The 20,320-nt window shown below is 35.5% G+C and overlaps 2 protein-coding genes across 8 annotated transcripts; both read right to left on the reverse strand.

The window, feature by feature from the left end:
* Positions 1–1,345: 1,345 nt before the first annotated feature.
* Positions 1,346–10,966, reverse strand: LOC124183146 (transcriptional repressor p66-beta). Of its 7 annotated transcripts, none has more exons than XM_046571258.1 (9): positions 10,649–10,966; positions 7,579–7,647; positions 6,513–6,796; positions 6,115–6,340; positions 5,651–5,933; positions 5,226–5,291; positions 4,592–5,025; positions 4,195–4,496; positions 1,346–3,916 (listed from the first exon to the last, which is right to left on the reverse strand). In XM_046571258.1, exons 2-9 carry the CDS (start codon positions 7,626–7,628, stop codon positions 3,657–3,659), a joined length of 1,905 nt encoding a protein of 634 aa, XP_046427214.1. In that variant the 5' UTR covers positions 7,629–7,647; positions 10,649–10,966; the 3' UTR covers positions 1,346–3,656. The 7 variants fall into 7 exon arrangements, with proteins under 7 accessions (XP_046427214.1, XP_046427213.1, XP_046427210.1 ...); XM_046571257.1 differs by having other exon boundaries at positions 5,226–5,288; positions 6,513–6,799; XM_046571254.1 differs by having other exon boundaries at positions 6,513–6,799.
* A 5,721-nt stretch (positions 10,967–16,687) lies between these two features.
* On the reverse strand, positions 16,688–20,115 carry LOC124183151 (F-box only protein 33). The gene is made up of 7 exons (XM_046571285.1): positions 19,215–20,115; positions 18,768–18,868; positions 18,486–18,680; positions 18,012–18,413; positions 17,691–17,930; positions 17,422–17,608; positions 16,688–17,258 (listed from the first exon to the last, which is right to left on the reverse strand). Exons 1-7 carry the CDS (start codon positions 19,500–19,502, stop codon positions 17,127–17,129), a joined length of 1,545 nt encoding a protein of 514 aa, XP_046427241.1. The 5' UTR covers positions 19,503–20,115; the 3' UTR covers positions 16,688–17,126.
* Positions 20,116–20,320: the final 205 nt, after the last annotated feature.

A 20,320-nucleotide genomic window follows, 5' to 3' on the forward strand; every position in this document is an offset into this window, starting at 1 on the left:
GATGTCTAACCATCATCATTTATCCATGAGTTTTGAAAATCTATCGAGATAGATACTGAACTAATCAACAAACTAAGGACATGACAAGGACGCAAAATTGCTGATATTACCAGTAGTCAGTAAGAGAATGTAGCTTACGTCGTATTGAAAAAATGTAAATAATAAACCTTGTTTAATAAATATGCAAGTAATAATTAATATAATATATAATAATATTAATGATAATAATATTAATGATAATAATATTAATGATAATAATAATAATAATAATAATAGTATACATGTACAATAGAAAGATTATAAATAAATACCAATGTTTAAATACAATCATTGACAAGCTTTATTTATTTACCTTTCGTAATAGTTCATTAATAAACTTTTTACTAATTCTATTGGTTGGGGGGAGGGGGTTCGTGGCGATAATATACGAAACGCGTCACGGTCAAAACATAGATTGCAGTCAGATGTAATTATTCTTTGTCCAAGTAATCTCTAACGGAATTTGAATTTCGTCGCTATTATTCAAAACTTTTATACCGTAAATATAACACATAAAGTTTTAACTTAGCACCGACTGGATTTCGTATGTCAACGATAACGGAGGCACATTAAACACTAAAAAAGGTCGGTCCTTTGGGATCTGTTCACTTAACTGCTTTGTATTATAGACCTAGATTATTATTTATTATTATAGTTCATTGCTTATCATGCATAAATTTTATCAAATTTTACTAAACCGTCTCTTCAAACAATCAATTTTGGCATTGCTAAGTAAAAATTGTCCAGCCATAGCAGGTTTAGCACCATACAGACCCAAAGGACAAAGAAATAGATATCAAACGATAGAGTTGTCATGTACAGAGTATACCTACATGATTCATTGAATTTAGTTACTCTTTAATTTTTGTTTGTCAGAATTTTTGAAAAAATTGGTAAATACAAATTTCCGTTAGCAAAGAGAAAACAAATCTAATAATAATATGAGTATCGACTCCACGCTTAATAAGTTTAGCTTGATTGGAAACAAATTTCTCAACAGAAAACAAACCAGAGATAGTAGAAACAGAAATCTATTAAAAATCGAATAAATTCGATCTGATCGTCTAAGGGCACTCAAAAATTTGAAAAATCTTAAGCTAATTTTTTTCCATAGAAAAAATAGGATTGACAGAAGCACACGAACGTTTATAAAAAAGTGAGCAATATCCTCGAGAATTACGTTTAACATTTTTCTTCTTTAAGGACCGTTGATTTTTGTTCTTATCCGAATCAAATACGAATGAGAAATAAATGAGAAAAATAATAAGAATGATAATTAAAAATGTTAATAATAATAAGAAAAAAATCTCAACATGTCGCTTTATTATACAAAACACAGAGATCTTTTATCTATTATGCGATCCATAGATTATGGTGTATATTATTTACTTTATGAGTTCGAAGTTCTATTCGTGTATTACAAAGAGGGACGATTACGCTATTTTATTTATTTTATTATATACCGAGAAATATCGGGACTATAGTAGGTATATTTATTTAGTGAATCGGACATATGAACGGCTATTATCTTAATAAACACAAAAAGTGTTTACGAAATTTTAATGAAATCAAGGCCAAGAATGTGATGGGGAAGAAAATGCCGGCGCCTTTTTCAATCTAATACAGGTACAATATAGTTTAAATAAATTTGATTAGGGTTAATTTGCATGCATAGACGGAACTAGGACTTATGGTATAAAAATGTCTTTAATAAAATATTAAAACTCCAGTCTAACCAAACTGATAATTTTTTCCCTTCATTCTTCGTATTATTTAGATGAAAAACATAAGCAAGTATCACCGGCAATTTCTTCCGGGATCATATGTGTAATAATTTATTTAGGAATTAATTTTCAAATTGCTTATTTTGTGCACGCGCGCGAGTTATATTGTCACTTTTGAACAAAAGTTTTATTTTTTTTATTTTTATTTTTCTCTCTTCCTCCAACGGAAGATGATCACTTGAATAAATCCGTAAAAGGTCCCTGGCCTTTACGAAATGATGAAAAAAATTTTAGCTACTAGAAATTCAAGTCCAGTTTTGTTTTTACAAATAGTCACTTAGTTTGAAAAGATGAAAGGAAACAGATATACACAGAGTACAGGTACCGCCGCTGACGTAACTGAAACCAGCGACCAAGACTGTCTTAATCCTAAAAGTCTAGAAAGATTTTTTTTTTAAATATATATATATATATACATACACACATATATATATATATATATAATTCAGTTACTCGATTGTTGTTTTTTATTCTTTTTTACGTTTCATTTTTCCATTTTTAATTATTATATAACACTTATTACTGCCTTAAGACCTTTACAAATGTTCGTTATGTCTATATCAATTATTATTACTTTTATATATTCACTCACGTGCTTACATTACGCACTTCTCGACCTTCGGTTATTAGATCTTATTTTTTTCACGATTAGTTGATTTTTTTTTACAGTTCAGTTTCTTCTTCCTTAAATTTGTTGCTTTAGGTTAGGGAAAAGAAAAGAGAAAGAAGAAAAAAAAAGGTGAGCCGTTGTGCTTATCAAAAGTCTTGATTCGCGTACGGTACGCGTCTTTTAACGTTCGAGGCCAGTATTTTGTATTTTACGACGTACAAATTAAAGAATTACGATCGCACGCCTATTAAAGTTGTAAAGAAGAACAACAAAAATTTGGACAATTTCTTTTAATCACGTAACCAATGCGATTTTCAACATTCTTATTGTTTTAAAATTCCGATTCATTCTTAGACTACAATATGTTAACTATTTTTCATTCAATTGTGTCATACTCGTGTTTATGTGTATATACGTTTCGGTCCATGTGCTTGTACCGCTCGCCGTTATTTAACATGAAAAAAGATAAATATCAATATTCAATATTGATTGCATGAATAACGATACGTTTGAACTGGATTTAAAAAGATAATTTTTTCATAGATACAACAATCGAATCAATAACGATAACTACTGGATCGTTTTTATGTTTACCTATTGACAGCAAACTGTTAACGTAACGCTAAAACGGTCAGATTCACTGATTCCATTCATTTTTTCACTTTTTTTTTTTTGGTTATTGACAATAATCCATATTAAAATAAATAAAAACAGACATATATTCATATCAAATGAGAAAACATTCATCAATTTATCATTGTTTGCCTTCAAACGGCATGTTTGTTTGTTATCGTTTCTCGTATCATTATATGTTGTTTATTTTTCAATCATTATTCATTCATCATTAGCAACAGTAACATTTTCCATGTTTAACGATACATTGAAATCCATTGAATTAATTATTTAATTGAATTATATTTTAATGAAAACACTGCAATGTCGATTATCAATATTCAGTATTGACTATAATATTTGTACGATGCAGTTGAATCTTTTCACTTTAAAAGAAAATCGCGTACAGCGTTTAATTATCATCATTCATCAGAGTTTTTATTCCCATAATATTTCATTTACTCGATTTTCATTTGCTTGTTTTATTTGTAAACCCCCTTTATATTATACTATTTATTTTCATTAAAAAATTTTATATTTTTTTTCTTCAAATTTTCGAATCTTTTTTATTCCAATTTTAGTTTTCACTGACTGCGTTTACGAGCGTTCGGTTACGTCTTCCAGTTGTGCGGGTGAGCCCTCGGCGGAGCCTGACTACTTTGAGCCTGAGATGCCTGAGATGGTATCATGTCCAGTAAATATTGACGGTGAATATCAGCTGCCTGTCTTTGAAGCTCAACAAGGCCCTTTCCACTGGTCGCTTGTGCCATGGCAAGCTGATACGGGTACAAAATCGGATTGAACGCCGGTAATACATGTGCCGGCAATGGCTGTTGAGGTGGGAGTCCAGGTACTGAATTTTTCGTCAGTTCTGCAGAAAACAAAAGGTCTCGTTAGAACCCGAATGAAACGGAAACAATTGTCCATCTTCCAAATTAAGGAACATTGAGAGGTATTGAATTCATTCAAAAAATTGCCACAGAATACAAACAATCTGAAACATAACAGTTTTAATATTTTTCAAAAAAAAAAAAAAATATATATATATATATTTATTTTCAGTGTTAAATGTCACGTAGAAAGCAACATATCTCGATGAGTTAAATGGAGAGGAGATTGATAAAATGAAAAATTAATATTAAAAATCACCTCTAAGAAACTGTTGATGGAATGCAGCCGCAGCAGCTGCGTGATGCGGACTGAATTTTCCACTCTCTGCGAGTTTGGCCAGCGTATGATCTTGAAGTTTTGGCGCCGGAGGTGTAGGCGCAGGTGCTGGGACTTGTGCAACTTGCTGAGGTGCTGGAGGAGTAGCCACTCTCCTTGTGGGCGTCGATGCTTTTGGGACTGGCTTTGGAGGAGGAGGATCAGGGCTCGGACAAGCTGCCTGTGCCAGTCTCTGTTCTATTTCCTGTTCCTGCTGTAGTGCTTTTACAAATGCTGTTTTTAACCTGTTCATAGAATAGAAAAACAACAGAACAGTGTTTATGTTCAGCAACATATAATTAGTCATTCAATTTCACTCTTGATTGCAAAATCTACTAACCGATTAGTGTGTTCAGCTTTGAGGGCCTTTTTGACATTAGTAGTTACACAATGTTCGCATATAACTCTAGGATCACGACCAGCAGGAGGTCGTTGAAAGGTAGCGTGTTGTCCGCGTGGACCTTCTTTTTTACCACCGGGACCTGACTTTTCCCATTTCCAAACGGGGGTGAAATCTGTTCTACATTGAGTACACTCGAATGGTTCGGGAGGCGGAGGTGTAGCAGGTTCTTTCGTTATAAAATCTACAACATGTTCCAATCCAACGAGATAAATGAACTCCGTATTAGAAGGATTCGGTACAAAATGCATTTCTGGTGGCGGCGGCTTTGGTGGTGGAATTTGAAGCAGTGTCTTTTCTAGTTGCTTACGAAGAGCTAACTTCGCCGCTGCCTGACGCTGTGCAGGTGTCTGATTATCTTCTCGTGTCCTTTCCTATTTCAAACATAATTCAAGAAAATAATTAAAAACGCATAAGAAATACAGAGAAAGCTTTTTTAGCTACCAATGGCTCAGTGTCAAATACCATAATAATGAATCAAGTACAATCTTCATACTACATACTAATTCATTTGAATAACGTAGCTTTTGCACAGAAACACAGATGCTGGTTAAATCTCGATATGTAAGAATACCTGCTCAGGAAGCGCAGGGGTGCTTATCGATGTGCTGGGTTTGTTTTCCTGAGTTCCAATAAGCTGCTTTGTAATGATAATACAAAGAAAATGTTCATCACACTTATCACCCTATTCAAGAATCTTTTGATGTTCAACATTCTAGGTCTTTGATTCAATTTTTTGAGTATTACGTTTAACTAAGACACTGTACTCCTAAACATTTCTGTGGCAATTTCAGAGTCTCTAAATTTTGCCCTTTTACGTTAATCCGAATTGTTCAGTTCTTTTCTTCTTCACATGAATCAAAAGACAGTTTGAAAAAAAAAAAAAAAAAAAAACAAAAAACAAACGTGAAATTGTTTTACATGTTGCACAAGTCTTTCATGAGAGGGCCTGAATTATTTTCGATAATTCTTAAAAGGCTGACCAAAAGTACGACTAACCTGATGAGCGATTGCAGGTGTTGGATCTTTGGTAGATCTTTCAGTTCTATCAGCTGGGGCGTGATAACTTGGAACATTGGTGGCTACGCTCGAAGGTCTACCTCTGGGATGAGGTGGTTGTGGTATTACCATATTTGGTGGCATACCGGTACTAGAAGTAGCACTTCTAACAGTCATTGGTGGAAGCAGTATACCAGGAGGTGGCCCGTGTAAACTGTTACTATTTCTGCTGGGAGGAGGTTGGCCTTTTAAAAACGGCGGTGGCGCTTTGCTGGTCCTATGACTATAACATTGAGGGAAAAAAATACGGTCAATTTATCTTTTAAACTCTCCTTCTTTTGAAGATCGCAAATGTGAACAGGTGAGAAAACAACAAACGCAAACATTTGGCTTAAGATAAACCAAAATTTGCTGACGTGAGAAATGTTTCAATTTTATAAAAATTTTACAATAAATTTGCTTACCTGTGCGCCACTGGTTGTACTGTTACTGGCGGTGGTAATTTACTGGGTACTTTTGGAACAGCCGCAATATTTTCTTTGAGCTGCTGCGACTGTCTCAACTTTTTAAGCAATACTAATTTCATTTCTTCAGATCTCAGATCTTCCCTTAGTTTTCTAAGATTTCTTTCACGCTCCGCTAATTCGTCCGAACTTAATTCCTTGATTGGTAACAACGGCGGCATTTCTCCTGCAAGTAAATAGTTTCGAATAGTTATTCATTGATTTCCTCATGCTGGTAGGTATAATGCATTCAAAGAACTTGCGATCGACCGCTGTTACAATTGTTGTCAATTTGTTCTCATAATAATAGAATCAGTTTTTTAGTGCTAGGGAATAACATTGTAAATTAATCGTATTACCTTCCTCGCTATCTGATGCATTTCCGTTTACGTAACCATTCATTCTTGGCTCGTCGGGACTTTCAGCATAGCTTCGTTCCGTTCTGGGTCTCAAGTTGCGCCGAGGTCTTCTATCTTCGCCTGACTTGGCCCCGAGTATACCTCGTGTGGCATTTTGTATATTTCTAGCCTCTGGCACATTATTTTCTAATCCAGGACTAGCCGAAAAATGAGCACCTAAATCCAGTGGTACAACGAAGTCCGCGGAATTGGAAGGGACGGACGGGGAGTCTCTTCTACTGCTACTGCTACGAGAAAATTGTAATTATTCCATAAAGTTGGTGTTGCAGGGAAATTTGTATAAATTTATATTCAAATATGATATATAATAATATTATCATCGAGTGATCTAACCCATGCTAACCGCAGTTCTCATACATGACAGAAGCGACAATTATAAATATAGTTCCAATCTACATACGCGTATACATGATAAGCCTTATGATATTTGAAAAAGGAAAGAAGAAAAAAAAAAACAGTGAAGACTGAGCCTGCCAAACTATTGTAACCATGAAAAATACGTGCAGTTCCTAACGCAGCAATTTTATACGAGGGGAATAAATGCCTGTATTGATAAGACTGTTTTACGGTCATTTCTGATAACAAACAGGTTCTTTTACATAACTGTGATGTTCAAATGAAGTTAAACAATAGCATTTGTTTTATTTTGCCTTCTTCAGTGCGAAATTCTGAGAACTATATCATATTTATCATTAATATTATCGATACGATATCGATAAATGGCAAGGAATATTCTTCAATGTATTGTTGATGTAACGCACAAGAAAATTGTAATTATTATAAAACTTTGAATACTTGTATCGAGTGCTAAATATGTTTAAAATAAATACGTTCAATTATAAGAGAACGTGAGGCTATAATTTCAATGAACAATGTGAGCTCTATCGCTGACGAGATCTGGATATTTATGCCCAAGAAGCATGAATGATATATCTTGCGACAAAAATAGATTAGAGAAAAAGTTTGTCCTCCAACAATGGAGGATATTGCATAGTTCAATTCTTACCCGACGCTAAGGTCAACCACAGTATCCCCGTCCAAATCCATCGCCTCCATCCTCCCCAGTGCTACGACCCTGTAATAACGCAATGCTATTTAGTCATTGCATATAGACGCAACAATTTATCTCAACAATTGGGTAATAGCATGGATTCAACTAAAAGGTAATCGAAGAACAATTTTTGCAAACGTTCGACAGCGCTGGTAAAAATTGACTAACGTAAATGAAAGTACGAATAAGTAAGGTATATGAACAGGAAAGTAAGGAATAAATATCACGTAGAAACGAAAAACTATTACACGATTCAGTGATGATGTCGTTTTCGATAGAACTGTTGTGAAGTAGTATTGTTTAAACGGAGGTTAAAGTCAGGTAACTTTCCACAAATCCGAGAATGATTAACATTACCACATTTCAGGATTCCAGCATACCTCATTCAATGAAATATACATGGGTGAACTACATACCATAAAAATACAAGATTCAAAGAGAATGCTGAGCAGTTTGATGTGAGGTAGAGAACAGCAGTATTGGTTATTAACAAAGTGACTAGTATAAATTAGAAGATATGACAACAAACCGGTAAACGAAGTAAATTTGAAAATGGAGGATCAAACAGAAAAGAAAATAGCGTCGCTGTGAATGCTAAATTACCGAACTGCACAAACGGGAGGAATGGCTAGGATTAGGTGGGTAGGCTAGGGTAGGGTAGGGTAGGGTAGGGTAGGGTAGGTAGTAAAGTAGGTAGTCAGTTCTGGGAAGATACGTAGCAAGACAAGTACTGAGAACGTAGTGTTTCTAACCTCTACGAGAGTTGAACCCGGCTTAGTTCCCGGCACAATTCCATAACGAGTATATATGCAATGTACAGTTACACGTTTAAGGCGAAGGTTATTAAACAGTAATTAGAAAATCAACAATCACATATCAACAACGCCAACAGCTTCTTATCTCGAATTGTAGAAACAGAAACAATCTATAAACATGCACATATATCGGTAGTTATTTTGGCGTGACTTGAAAGAAAAATTTTCATTTCCGAAACGACATCGCATCTCCTTGCCTTAACACGAATTGAATTTGATGCCTTCGGAAGTAGCGTCTCTACACAATGGCAGCTAACCGTAGCAAGCAAAGGGGACAGGGGGCATATGGGGGGGGGCAGAAAGGGTGGCAACCGTGGGGTGGGGGAGGGGGGAGGAGAGAAACGACGACTCGCCGGGCAGAAAGGGGGGGGGGGGGAGGGCGAGAGGGACTGTCGCACATTAATTACTTCTCCGTTCGTTCGCTCGCTCGCTCGCTCGCTTATTCCTTCCTTCCTTCACTTCGTTCGTTCGTTCGTTCGTCGTCTCCCCCCCCCCTTTCCGCAGGCCCCTTCAACTTCGCCCCTCCATCAGCCCCCCTCGACACTGCCTGAATGCCCTCCTCCCCCCCCCCGGCCCCTTCCGACCCTCCTGCCCTCCCGGTCGTCGTCCACCCCGCACCGAACGGAACACACACGAAACTACTAATCTTCACTCCAAGTTATACGATAATACGTGTGTGTGTGTGTGTGTGTGTGTAGGTATATACCTATGTATACAGATTTGTGGAATATGAAAAAGAAATGTTAAAGAGAGAAGACGAAGAGATGAGTGAAAAAAAAAAATTTTGTAAAATCAAAAAGCTGTTTCCTTCTAAGCACATCCCATTTGCACCGTATTTCCACCTCAAGCTGTTACCTAGCTCTACAAGTCACAGGATCATCGTGTTTAAAAAATTTAATATCGTTTCATTGTTTTCTATCTTGTTACATTGTATTATATTTTATAACCTGTGAATATAATAATACAAATGCAATATATATTGTTCACTTTCACATTATCGTTATCTATTGTACTATACCTACAACGTTTGTTTGTAACCACGTTGGACTATCCTTAGGGATAATAATAAGCGTGCATGGATGGATTTGGGTAATAGGATTGTGTAATTATTTCGGGGACTGACAATCTTATGCATGCACATGTATCTATACGCGTGACGTACATACATACATACGTGGATATATTTGTATGCGTGAGTTACGTTTGTATTAATGTATGTGCGTTTTGTGCTTGTGTGTACAGTCGTGTACGTATACTACGAGATATCATACGTGGCCATTTTCGTTATCTCTTGGAATCTTGTGTCGGAATCCGTGAAGTGAATTTTCGGCAAGAATTTCTGGGGTAATTAAATCTCGGGTTGTGATTGCCTTGTAATGTGAGGATATTTCTGGATATATTACAATGCGAATTACTATTACAAACCGAGGCGAGACTCCCGCCTTTTTTATTTTTTTATTTACTTATTCACGTACTTGTACATTTTTCTGTAGGATTGAGAAAAGAATTTAATCTTTCCTATTCTCCTCTTTACGAACGTGGTAATGAGATACGGCGAAGGGGGGGGGGGGGATAAAAAGAAAAGAAAAAAAAACCTGAGATACGTTAAATAATGCTGCAGCCAGAGAACTCTATGCCAAGCAAGCACCGTTATTATAGGTACTTGGTGTTGTCGCGACGTCGAAATTTAAGCGACTAGTCAATTATTAACGACGTGGAAGAATTTCTACGTATCGGGACGACTACACCGACCCGACTGTTATACTTGTGTACATATGTACAATATAGGTATACATCTGATTACAGTTCAACGATCGGTAGAAATAATATTGGGCTCATTACAGTGGCACGTTAGATTTGGCTAGGAATGAAAAATAGGCAAGTTGCTACTGGGGAAGCATCGCGTACATGAAAACGAGGAATCGTCCAAGACAGGCAAACATTGTGCCGTTTCTACCGTTGCAGATGGAAAGTGGGCGAAATTCTGTGAATTCTGATACCCAACACGACGATATTTGGTAAATGTGGATTTCAAAGATCGCGAGGTCAACCGATGCGTACGACGAGGTCGGTGCCGCTCGGAGATTTCCGCATTTTTCTCGTCACCGACAACAGTTGGACAATTTCGGAGCACACCCGTGTACTTGATGTTTATTCACGAGTATTTTGACACCCAACATGACCACATTCTGGTTAAAGCGAGGACGTACCTGGGGGTCAATCAAGGTTGGTCCAAATTTGTGTAAACCGCTTGACACACAAATCGATTACACAAAGCAGCCGCTCTCCACACACTCGTCCTAGGGACCCACCGCACTTCACCGCATGATGTCCGACGAGATATTAAACATTCCTCCGATTCTCCGACACGAACGATTCCACATCTTTTAACTATACGATATTAAAACACCTTTTAAACACTCGATCAACCCTCCGATCGCACCTCGGACTATCCCGTAAGGGGGTAAAAGATTAACACCGCCTTCGCGCAAAAATTAACGAGAGTGATTCAATATGGCGGCCTTGTTCTGCTGCTGCTGTTCTTTCCCCCCCACTTTGTATCCCCCTCTTGACCCCTCGCCACTATCCCCCCCTCGCCTAGGGTAGCGCCGCTAGCTACGGGGCTCACCGGAAGGGCACCACGGACTCCGTAAATACGAGTGACAATTATCCAAACAAATCCACGTGCTTCTGCGCACCCCACACTTTTTAAGCGGCGAAACTTAAGAAACCTACCGAACGACGCCGTATTATTAAATTACGTCAAATTACATACGTTACACGCTTTCCTTCGACGATTATTCACCTCTTTTCTTCGATATCGTTTCAAAGATTTCATCGATAATTAAAGAAACACAATGATTACATAAAATTATAATATTACAAGACAGAAATTCAGTAATGAATAAATGAATAAATGAGCGAACGAACGAACGACGAAAGAAATATCACAGCAATAACTTTAATTGCCATACATCATTTATTTATAGATATACATTTCTTGAGGTTCTTTTTTTTTTTTTTCTTCGTTTTCGTTTGTTTAATTCTTACTACATGCGTGTATATATTTATATACCTATATGTATATAATACGTACGTTTGCACGTGTGTATTGTGTGTATGTGTGCGTGTGTGTTCACACGTAGCAAAAAGTTACATCTCGAAATGATTTGATGGTAAATAATTCGATTTAACATTAATTTCGATTGAATGAATGTTGTTTTGCAGGAAAAAAAATTAAAAAATCATATCAATGTGAAATTTTTGCTACATATAATATGTGTGTATGTATATATATGTATATATTCTTACCATAATCGTACAATTACCCATAAAATGTTTGCATTATATGTATATGTGCAACAATACAATTTGTACGAATAAAATTCTTTACTTTTTATTCATACAGTTTTCCTCAAAAATAACCGGTAAGTAGTAATAGTTTAAAAAAATAGTTGGAATCACATAACTCAAGTTTTTAAGATTTTGATTAATATTTATTACAGAAGAAGAAAAAAACATTGCAATTAGTCGGTTTCCTTGACAGAAAATGTTTAAATTTGTTAAATTATTTTTTTTTTTCAAATTTGTATCCGTAACTTCAATCAAAAATTTTTTTTTCTCCACAAATACTGTATTGATCCGGTTTTTTTTTTATACATTCCATATACTATATTATTAACCATTAGACTTAACGATTGAACATAGTGCAATTAATAAGACAGCTTTTTTTTTTTTAAAATGCAAGATATTTGAATAACACAAAAAAAAGTCTAAAACGTTTGCTGAAAGACTCTAATTATAAATATTTGACGTCGGTTGAACGATTCCGGCGACAATGTTTACCACGCATAATACATTCTTTTTTGCTTTCGTTTTTACTGAAAAATACACATTTTTGCTACAGCTTGTATTTTACTTCGCTTCGGGAGACTTTAATTTAAAATCAAGAACAAAAATTTAAAACAATTGTTATATTTTAATTGCAAGTATAAACAACGAAATTTAAGCTTGAAATCAAATAGATAAGAGTATGCGGGTTGGTAATGGCATTTTTAAATCGACATTGCGTTACAATAACAATTTTCTTTTGTAAAGTTCACATAATAATAACGTCTTGCAAGTTCAACAAGTATTTGCAAGTCTAAAAAACTTTGTCTTCTTCTCTTCTTATTTTGTTCGGACATTTTTTTATAGTCTTCTCTCAATTACACACTTTCCAACTAATTTGCAAGAGTGTTGATTTCAAATTTCTCACAATGGAATGAACCGACGATTTAAAGGTTCAGTGATACGACGATATACAATATAGCGTATGTTTGTATTAAAACGCGTTGTAGTTTTTTTAATTCTTTTAAATATACATATATATCACCTAAATCGCGTAGAGTCTTTAGGAACTTATAATACTGCTTACGGAGGCCCTTCGGCTTACGTCTAGAGACTTAGACCTGATTGCGGATCGCCGTTTGCTTTTGTTCGCATTTGAATGTGGTCAAATAAAATTTTATAGAGCAATATACGTAGGTACTTAATCTCGAATAATACTTGAGTGGCTTTACAGTAAATCGGAGTCGTACGTTTAAACTAAAGTAAGTAAAAATATTTTATTTGACTTTCGAGTTCGGCAAGCATCCTGGGAGTTAAACTATTTTAAAATTCGATTTTATTTGACCACGTGTGATTTATATTCATGCTACAATTTATGGCACACCTCTAATCGACATGCCAGTGTAACAGTGTAATTTAATTGAAAATCCTAAAATCTACTGTGCTCGTGTTATTATATATTATTTAAAAAGGAGGCCAAGACATATTCAACCCTCACAAAACTCTGATGAGTTGAGTAAAATAGTTAATCATGGAATGCATTGAATTGAATTGAATTGACTTCATTTTCAATCAAATTACACCTTACTGACGATCGACGATCAAGATTTTTGAGGGAACTGCCTTCATCAACAGGCTTAACAACGTAGTGCAATATTTAAAAACAGGTTCGTATCGTTTGAGATTTCTAGATGAGAGAGTAGCTCTGTCGTCTCATTGACATACGCCAGCAAGTTTGATATTAAAAATCCAAACTAAGGATAACAAGAAAGTGAGGAAAGATACATATGTTAAATAACATTTACAAAGTGCTGCGGCTTCCAGTATGTCGGTAACATTTACACGATACAGCCTTATCTCGTCTAGCAATCTTTTTGACATTAAACACGTATATGCGTTTCATGGCGCAAGGAGCCTCTCAAGTATTCCTCTACGTTTTTTTTTTTTTATTTATTTTGTATCACAGATGTTGAAAATAACAGCCCAATTTTACGTTCAAATAGTAGCTCACTCGACACCTGCTTTTTTTTGGTTTAATCTTTGTTTCCTTTTTCAACAAACTTCCAATATTTACCTCCTTTTCTTATTGTTCTTCATCATTAATAATGATCACAGTTGTCATCTTGACATTATGTACAAGTAGAGATATCTTGCTAAGGCCTGCCGCAGTAAAAATATATACATATTAGTAGTTTTTTCAAAAAATAGATCTTCGCATGTTTTGCAATTTTTTCTACACAATTTGTGATTTCTATTTTACAGCATTTTTGATATGGGCAGGCTTTGTTTCTTTTTTGTTTTTTTTTTTTGTTTGTACAGTTTATTATTCAGGAGATCACATTCGAGTGAGCTGAAATTGGGCATATTCAGATCTAAACTACCTTGTGCACCGTCCCTCATAACACATATTCATAAAATGATAACTATATATTATGACAGACACAGAAAGGTTGAAGTAAAATTTTTCAAATAATATCATCTCATCTTGTGCTTCATATATGTATATGTTCTCATTACTAACTCAAACCAATCCAATTTGGGAGTATGAATAGAATTGGATGAATTTTGTTTCTCTCAATCTCATGTATAAAGTTAAAATGATAAAATATTATTGTTTGTGCTTTTGATACTAGCTTTGTATAAACTTGAAAGCAAAACAGTAACTTTTTCGTTTGTTTTCTCAGTCACGTTCTATGAATATGAGCTTATTTCAGCACGGTCTTTTACTTATGTTTGTAGGCTCAGTCTTATATGATTTTGTCTCGAGTTAGTAATAGTTTAATATTTTACTATTACATAAAAGACCGTGCAGGCTTCTGGAAGTTTTGTACAATATATAATAGAGACGGTGCTTATATCACGTTATTCACCTACGCGCGGGTATCCCTGCATATTTTTTTTAAATCTTATTATTTGTTTCTTATTTTTTATATCATTCGTTCCGTTCTTAAACAACTTTACAAGACTTTTTTTAAATTCTTTCTCTTAGACGCCGCGTCCGTTAAATACACTTGTTGTTATGACTTCGGTTGTTAAATTTAAAAAGTAATTAACGAATCAAATTTAACAAAAATAATACAGCACCAACGGTTAACAAACAACAATTTTTACTCCACTCTATACTTAACATCACACTTTATAATTATTTTATTTATTTTACTTTAGTACTCTTTTTTCTTATTTCTCATATACGTGATCAGAATCAAACTGCTAAATCTCGTTGCTTCATTCTCTGCATTTTCATATTCGAGATAAGTGTAGCAACGAGGTATTAGGAGCATGCGGGTGCCAAAATCAAACGCAGCAGAAATCAATCTGAGGATTAATTTAGCCACGCGCATACGCTTAACGGACTTAGAATTATTCTTGTTGGGCGTCGCGAGCAAAATTTTCATATTGAAAATTATTCTTAACGCGACTCAGGTACATATTGAGGCCCATTTTAACAGCTGAACTATTACATGTGTATGTATGATAATAGAAGGTAGTATTCTATTTCATTTTACATTTGCTGCGTCGATCTCGATTACTCCTTCCAAACAAACAAGCATACATTGATTTTTTTTTTTATAGATAACACTAACGTACGCGACGTTTAATACGTGAGATGTAGAAGATTCACATATAAAATGAAAAAAAGATGTATGTAGTTATAAGAATAATAAACAATTGATGCAATTAAATAATCGTACAAGGATTCGAAAAGTAAAATAGCTCCTCGGAATAAACGGTATACATATGATTGGCGTTGTTTTTTTTCTCCTCCTTGTTTTGTATCTATTCGTTCAACGGTTATTTCTTTGTAAACATTCAAAATCTCGCTTGAATCGCACGACAGAAATAGATACGTATTGCACCTTATAAATATTTAAGATTCGACATTTTAAAGTTACAATATTGACAGCTAATTTTCATTAACAATATTAGCTGGTAACGACTGCTAAGAGCGCGGTAGAAAAAAAGATTGTTGTATCTCCGGAACATTACAGCGCAAAGAATGCCTAATTTACGATGCTAACTTGCTAAGTTTATATCGCAAAAAGATAGTTGAAGATAATTTTTCAGGCTTTATATTTCATACTTTTGTCCTTGCCTCTATTTAGATTATCAATTATTGAAATACATAAATAACTTGGATATCAACATTCTTGGCGTTACGGCGCTCTTAGCTCTTTCACGAATGCTTAGCTGTTCGTGAGAAAAGCCAATCCGATTGGTCTTGGTATTAAAAATAACCTCGGATAGCTATTTGATTTTTTTACCAAACGATGTTTACCTCGTTTTAAAGTTTCAAGTTCTCATTAAAATATTCCGTATTTCGTAAAATTATAAATTACTTACGGTTGGCCTTGCGTTCTTTGTTTATTTTTTTCATTTTTTTTGTTATTATATTATTAAGCAGTATACTACATTCCCAGTTTAATGGAAAAGTATTATTAACACCTCTAACTATAAATGGAATATCGGAGCCTGCTCTGGAAGATTTTTTCCCCCTTGGTTTATTTACATTCCGTAAGGTCAGTGCGAGTTTAACATTAAATTTTAAGATTTTACGTTTAATTAGTTACCCTGTGTAATGGGTCCGAGTCACAAGAGGCTGTATCGAAGCCTTGTTGTCCAAGGTGTTAAGTAATAACAATTCTCAATGTAATTTATTTTAAAAATATTCCATTTCATCATACTCGCAGTTGACATTACGGACGCAAGATCTTCTCATTTTAATATCCTCCCTACGAAATTTAATCTAGGATGCGTTTGTGTTTGCAATAACGATCAATTTTCAAAAACAATAGCGTCGTCGATTTTGTAATTATAAATACGTTATTATCAAATTACAGATTTATAACTGTTGTACAGAAACTCCAAGAATTACTGAAGAAACAATTTTCAATCAAGGTGGTCACTTTAATTTCAGCTCGTTGCCAAAAAATTTTGTTAATCTGGCAGAGATAGATCTATTATATGATTAATAACCTTCGAGTATGTCTGACATGGCTATATGACATATTTTCAAAATTCCATAATACAATTTATACCTGATAAATATTTTTCAGAGGACTCGTTACTACTTTGAAGTACATATTCTGCAGTTAGGCATACTAGATGAGTTACAAACAAAGTGTCAAATTTAGATTATCGGGTCTTGGGATTTGACAATTTGAAAAAATTTGTCAAACGTGTAAACGCATCCAGATCATAGATTTTTGAGAATCGTATGCCTTTCTTAAAAATAAATCGATAGAAAAATAAAGGATATGACTTAGTGCCTGTGTTTCTGAGATGTGTAGTCCCCAGAAATGGCTTCTGTTGATAGGTGGTGTGGTAGAAAATATGGTTTACGAATTTCTCATCGGAATCTTACTTCTGATCTCTTAGAACCATCGGCATTATAACTTCAATGCTATTGCCAGTTAGAGGATCCATAACGACAGGCGGTAGCTCCGCGTCACTCAATGGCTGCCAAAACCCACCCATTATTTCACTAATTTCCTGGAAAAACCGTTTGATTTTCGATTAGTCAGATTATAGCAAATATAAGACCAACATGTACTCTAAGCATTGGGCGATCACAGTTGAGAAGCTGAAAATTTGAGACAACAGAGAATTCAATTTACAATGAAAAATCAATTCACGTCGAACGCTGTACACTTACATTCTTTGTAGCTTTGGCTGAACATGATTCGATCAAAATATCCCGCTCTGCGAATTCAAGTCGTTTCAACGTCGATCCTCGAAGACGAGTGATGGCTAATAGATCGTCTTGGAAATACTTATATCCAAGAAATACTAGCTCCATTAGTTTCGTGCAGGTCCAAGCAATGAGCACCAAGGGGTCAGGTCTATTGTAAACAGTATAAAACGGTCAGGTAAGCTAAGAAGACTGAATGAAAACTGGCATCGAGCTGTAGATGTGAATCTTACCTGTTCGACTCGTAAGTAGCTGGCAGGGATGGTTTCAGATCTATACAATCGATCCAGACAACAGACCTTAGAGTTTTCGAGTACCAGCTGGACAGTTGGTGCAAAGCTGTGACGTTAACGGCCTCACAAAAAAGTACCTTGAGTTCTGCTAGCGGCATCGCTGGTCTCAGAATGTCTGAATCTAGAACAATGACCGCATCGTAGGAGTGCAGCATATTGAGACGAAGCTCGCAGCGTGGGCTATAAGCGGAATAAACAAAATGATAATTATTTCGAGACAAGAGGAGTCATGCATACGGGTAATATTGAACTTCTGATTACTTTTTGTTAACGAATAACATCCAGGCGTTATTTGTGGTGCCAGGATGATCGTCATCGAGGCCATGCACGTGGATCACTAGTCGTTCCATCAAACCATTGTCTAGTGCCTGGAGCAAAGTGTCGCTGACATTGTCATAGTCTATGGTCAGTATTGAGAGCCTTGCAAATGACCTGAATATAAAAGTGTCCAATTCCAGCAGAATGTAGCCATCAGGGTCCTCTTTTATGGATGCTAGACTCAAGTGAGTCAAACTTTTTGCATGGTGGTATTGAAGCGCGTCCAAAATTACGCCCGAATTGGCGGTCAGGTCCTCCACACATCCCAGACTCAGGGCTTGGAGGGATATTGTTCTTTTGACAATTTCTAAAAGAGGTTCTAACACGGGTGTGCATATTAGCCGTCTGAAAGGAGACATCAATCTGTTACTGAATTTTGTACGAAATAATAAAAAATCAACAACATTAAGTACGTACCCTTCATCTCTGTTGATCAATAGTCTCATTGGCCAATCAAAGGTACAGCTGGTCGGCTCTAAGTAAAGTTTACAAAGATGTACATTGGTGCCTAACTTAGCAAGAAGTCTGGATGTTTCGTCAACAAAATAACTAGTGGTGTCACATTTTATTATAACTTCTCGAACGCTGTGTGAAAAATAGTTGGCCAAGAATCTAAAAATGGGAAAAAATTCAATCTTACTGTTGCGACAAGATACATATACTTTCAGGTACTAGGATACGGCTTATATAAAAACACACCGAGCTCTCGGAATGTTATCCTCGTCCCTAACGTCCAGAGTGAATGTAATTTTCTTCCAAAAGCAAGGGTGAAAAAGGGCGTACCTCCAATTTCTGCATACCTGAAAATAATAATTATAATAATAAAAATAATAATAAAACAAATAATAAATATAGACCAAGTTGTCGGTTTAAAGTCAATTTATTTTGGATAATTATAGCCGACGTTGGCTGCAGAATTTTTTTCTGTCGAGAAATTGGTGGTGCCAAGTTTAAAAAATAAATTCTTCCAATATTTCCGCGATTTTCGATATAATTATCAGTTGCATAAATGAAACTCGAGTACGTTATGCAAAGTGTAAATAAAATAAAAAATACTTGTATACAATGGGAATAGAAAGTGAAAGTATCTATGTATCTGGGTGACCGTAAGTACGGGTTGCGGTTTTAAGTTGGCAGCGAGCTTACTTGTGATGTTTTTATCTTTTCGTCGTGAGGTAAGTAGGAAAATATCTCGAATAAAATGACGCTGGGTAAATTGTTCCAGCAGCAGGGACTGTTGTCTTCTTGCGCCATTTCTGTCGTACGATTACCACTTTTCCAAGAGGAACAGCTGTTTGCCGTCCCTGATGACAGCTGCCCTTCTTCGCCTTCGCTTGTTGTTTTTGACTCTTGAAAATTCACAACCAGATCCAACGACTTGTCAGCCGTTCCGTATTGCGAATCAGAGCCAGCCACTCGCTGACTACGCACCATTTCCAAATTACGGATGATTAGTAGAAATTCACCTCCGCACGATCCCGCTTTTGAATATTTACAACGATATTACTATTGCGTTCGATCCCTTTGACCAACTGTCGCGTTTCTCCTTCGAGATACACACAACTACGTATTAGCCTGTTCCGATTGGTTATTAACCTTCTACATACGTTTCGCACGCACAAGCGAATATCGTACACACGTTAACATCATTTCGCATTTACCTATCCATATACCTATGTATAATATGTACACCGTGGCCTGCAGGTATCTAGAGTATGTGGCGTCTGTTCCATTTTGCCACAATATATGTAGTAACGAATAAAATTATGATACGGACTCCCTACCGAAGGTAATCGATGCCTACTGCTAACACAACGTAATTAGATCAAAGCGAATGCTCAGAAAATCGAGAATAAAACTGCAGAGAAATATGTCTGAATTATTTACGTTAAACTAATTCGAGTTATCTAATGTGTTTGAAAAAAACAAATTGACTTTCCCGACTCGTGACGTCATTCAGCAAGGTCACAAATATGATATTCCTCAAAGAGCTTTTGAATATCGAAACATACTTTTCGAATTTGACATTTGGATGGATAATACGTTTCCGTATAAATATTTGTCACGCGATAGTCTATATCAACTAGAAGCTTGGATTAATCTGTAAAAAAAAAAAGTTTGTACCACGGGTTTGTACAATTCGTGTAGAATACTTGACGTACGAATTCAAACGCTTCTCACGAAATCAAGATGGCCACCGTGAAGAATTTTTTATATTTTTTTCACAATGTATGTACGAATATTTATAGCAA

Source organism: Neodiprion fabricii, chromosome 5, assembly GCF_021155785.1.
Source record: "Neodiprion fabricii isolate iyNeoFabr1 chromosome 5, iyNeoFabr1.1, whole genome shotgun sequence".
Lineage (NCBI taxonomy): Eukaryota > Metazoa > Arthropoda > Insecta > Hymenoptera > Diprionidae > Neodiprion > Neodiprion fabricii.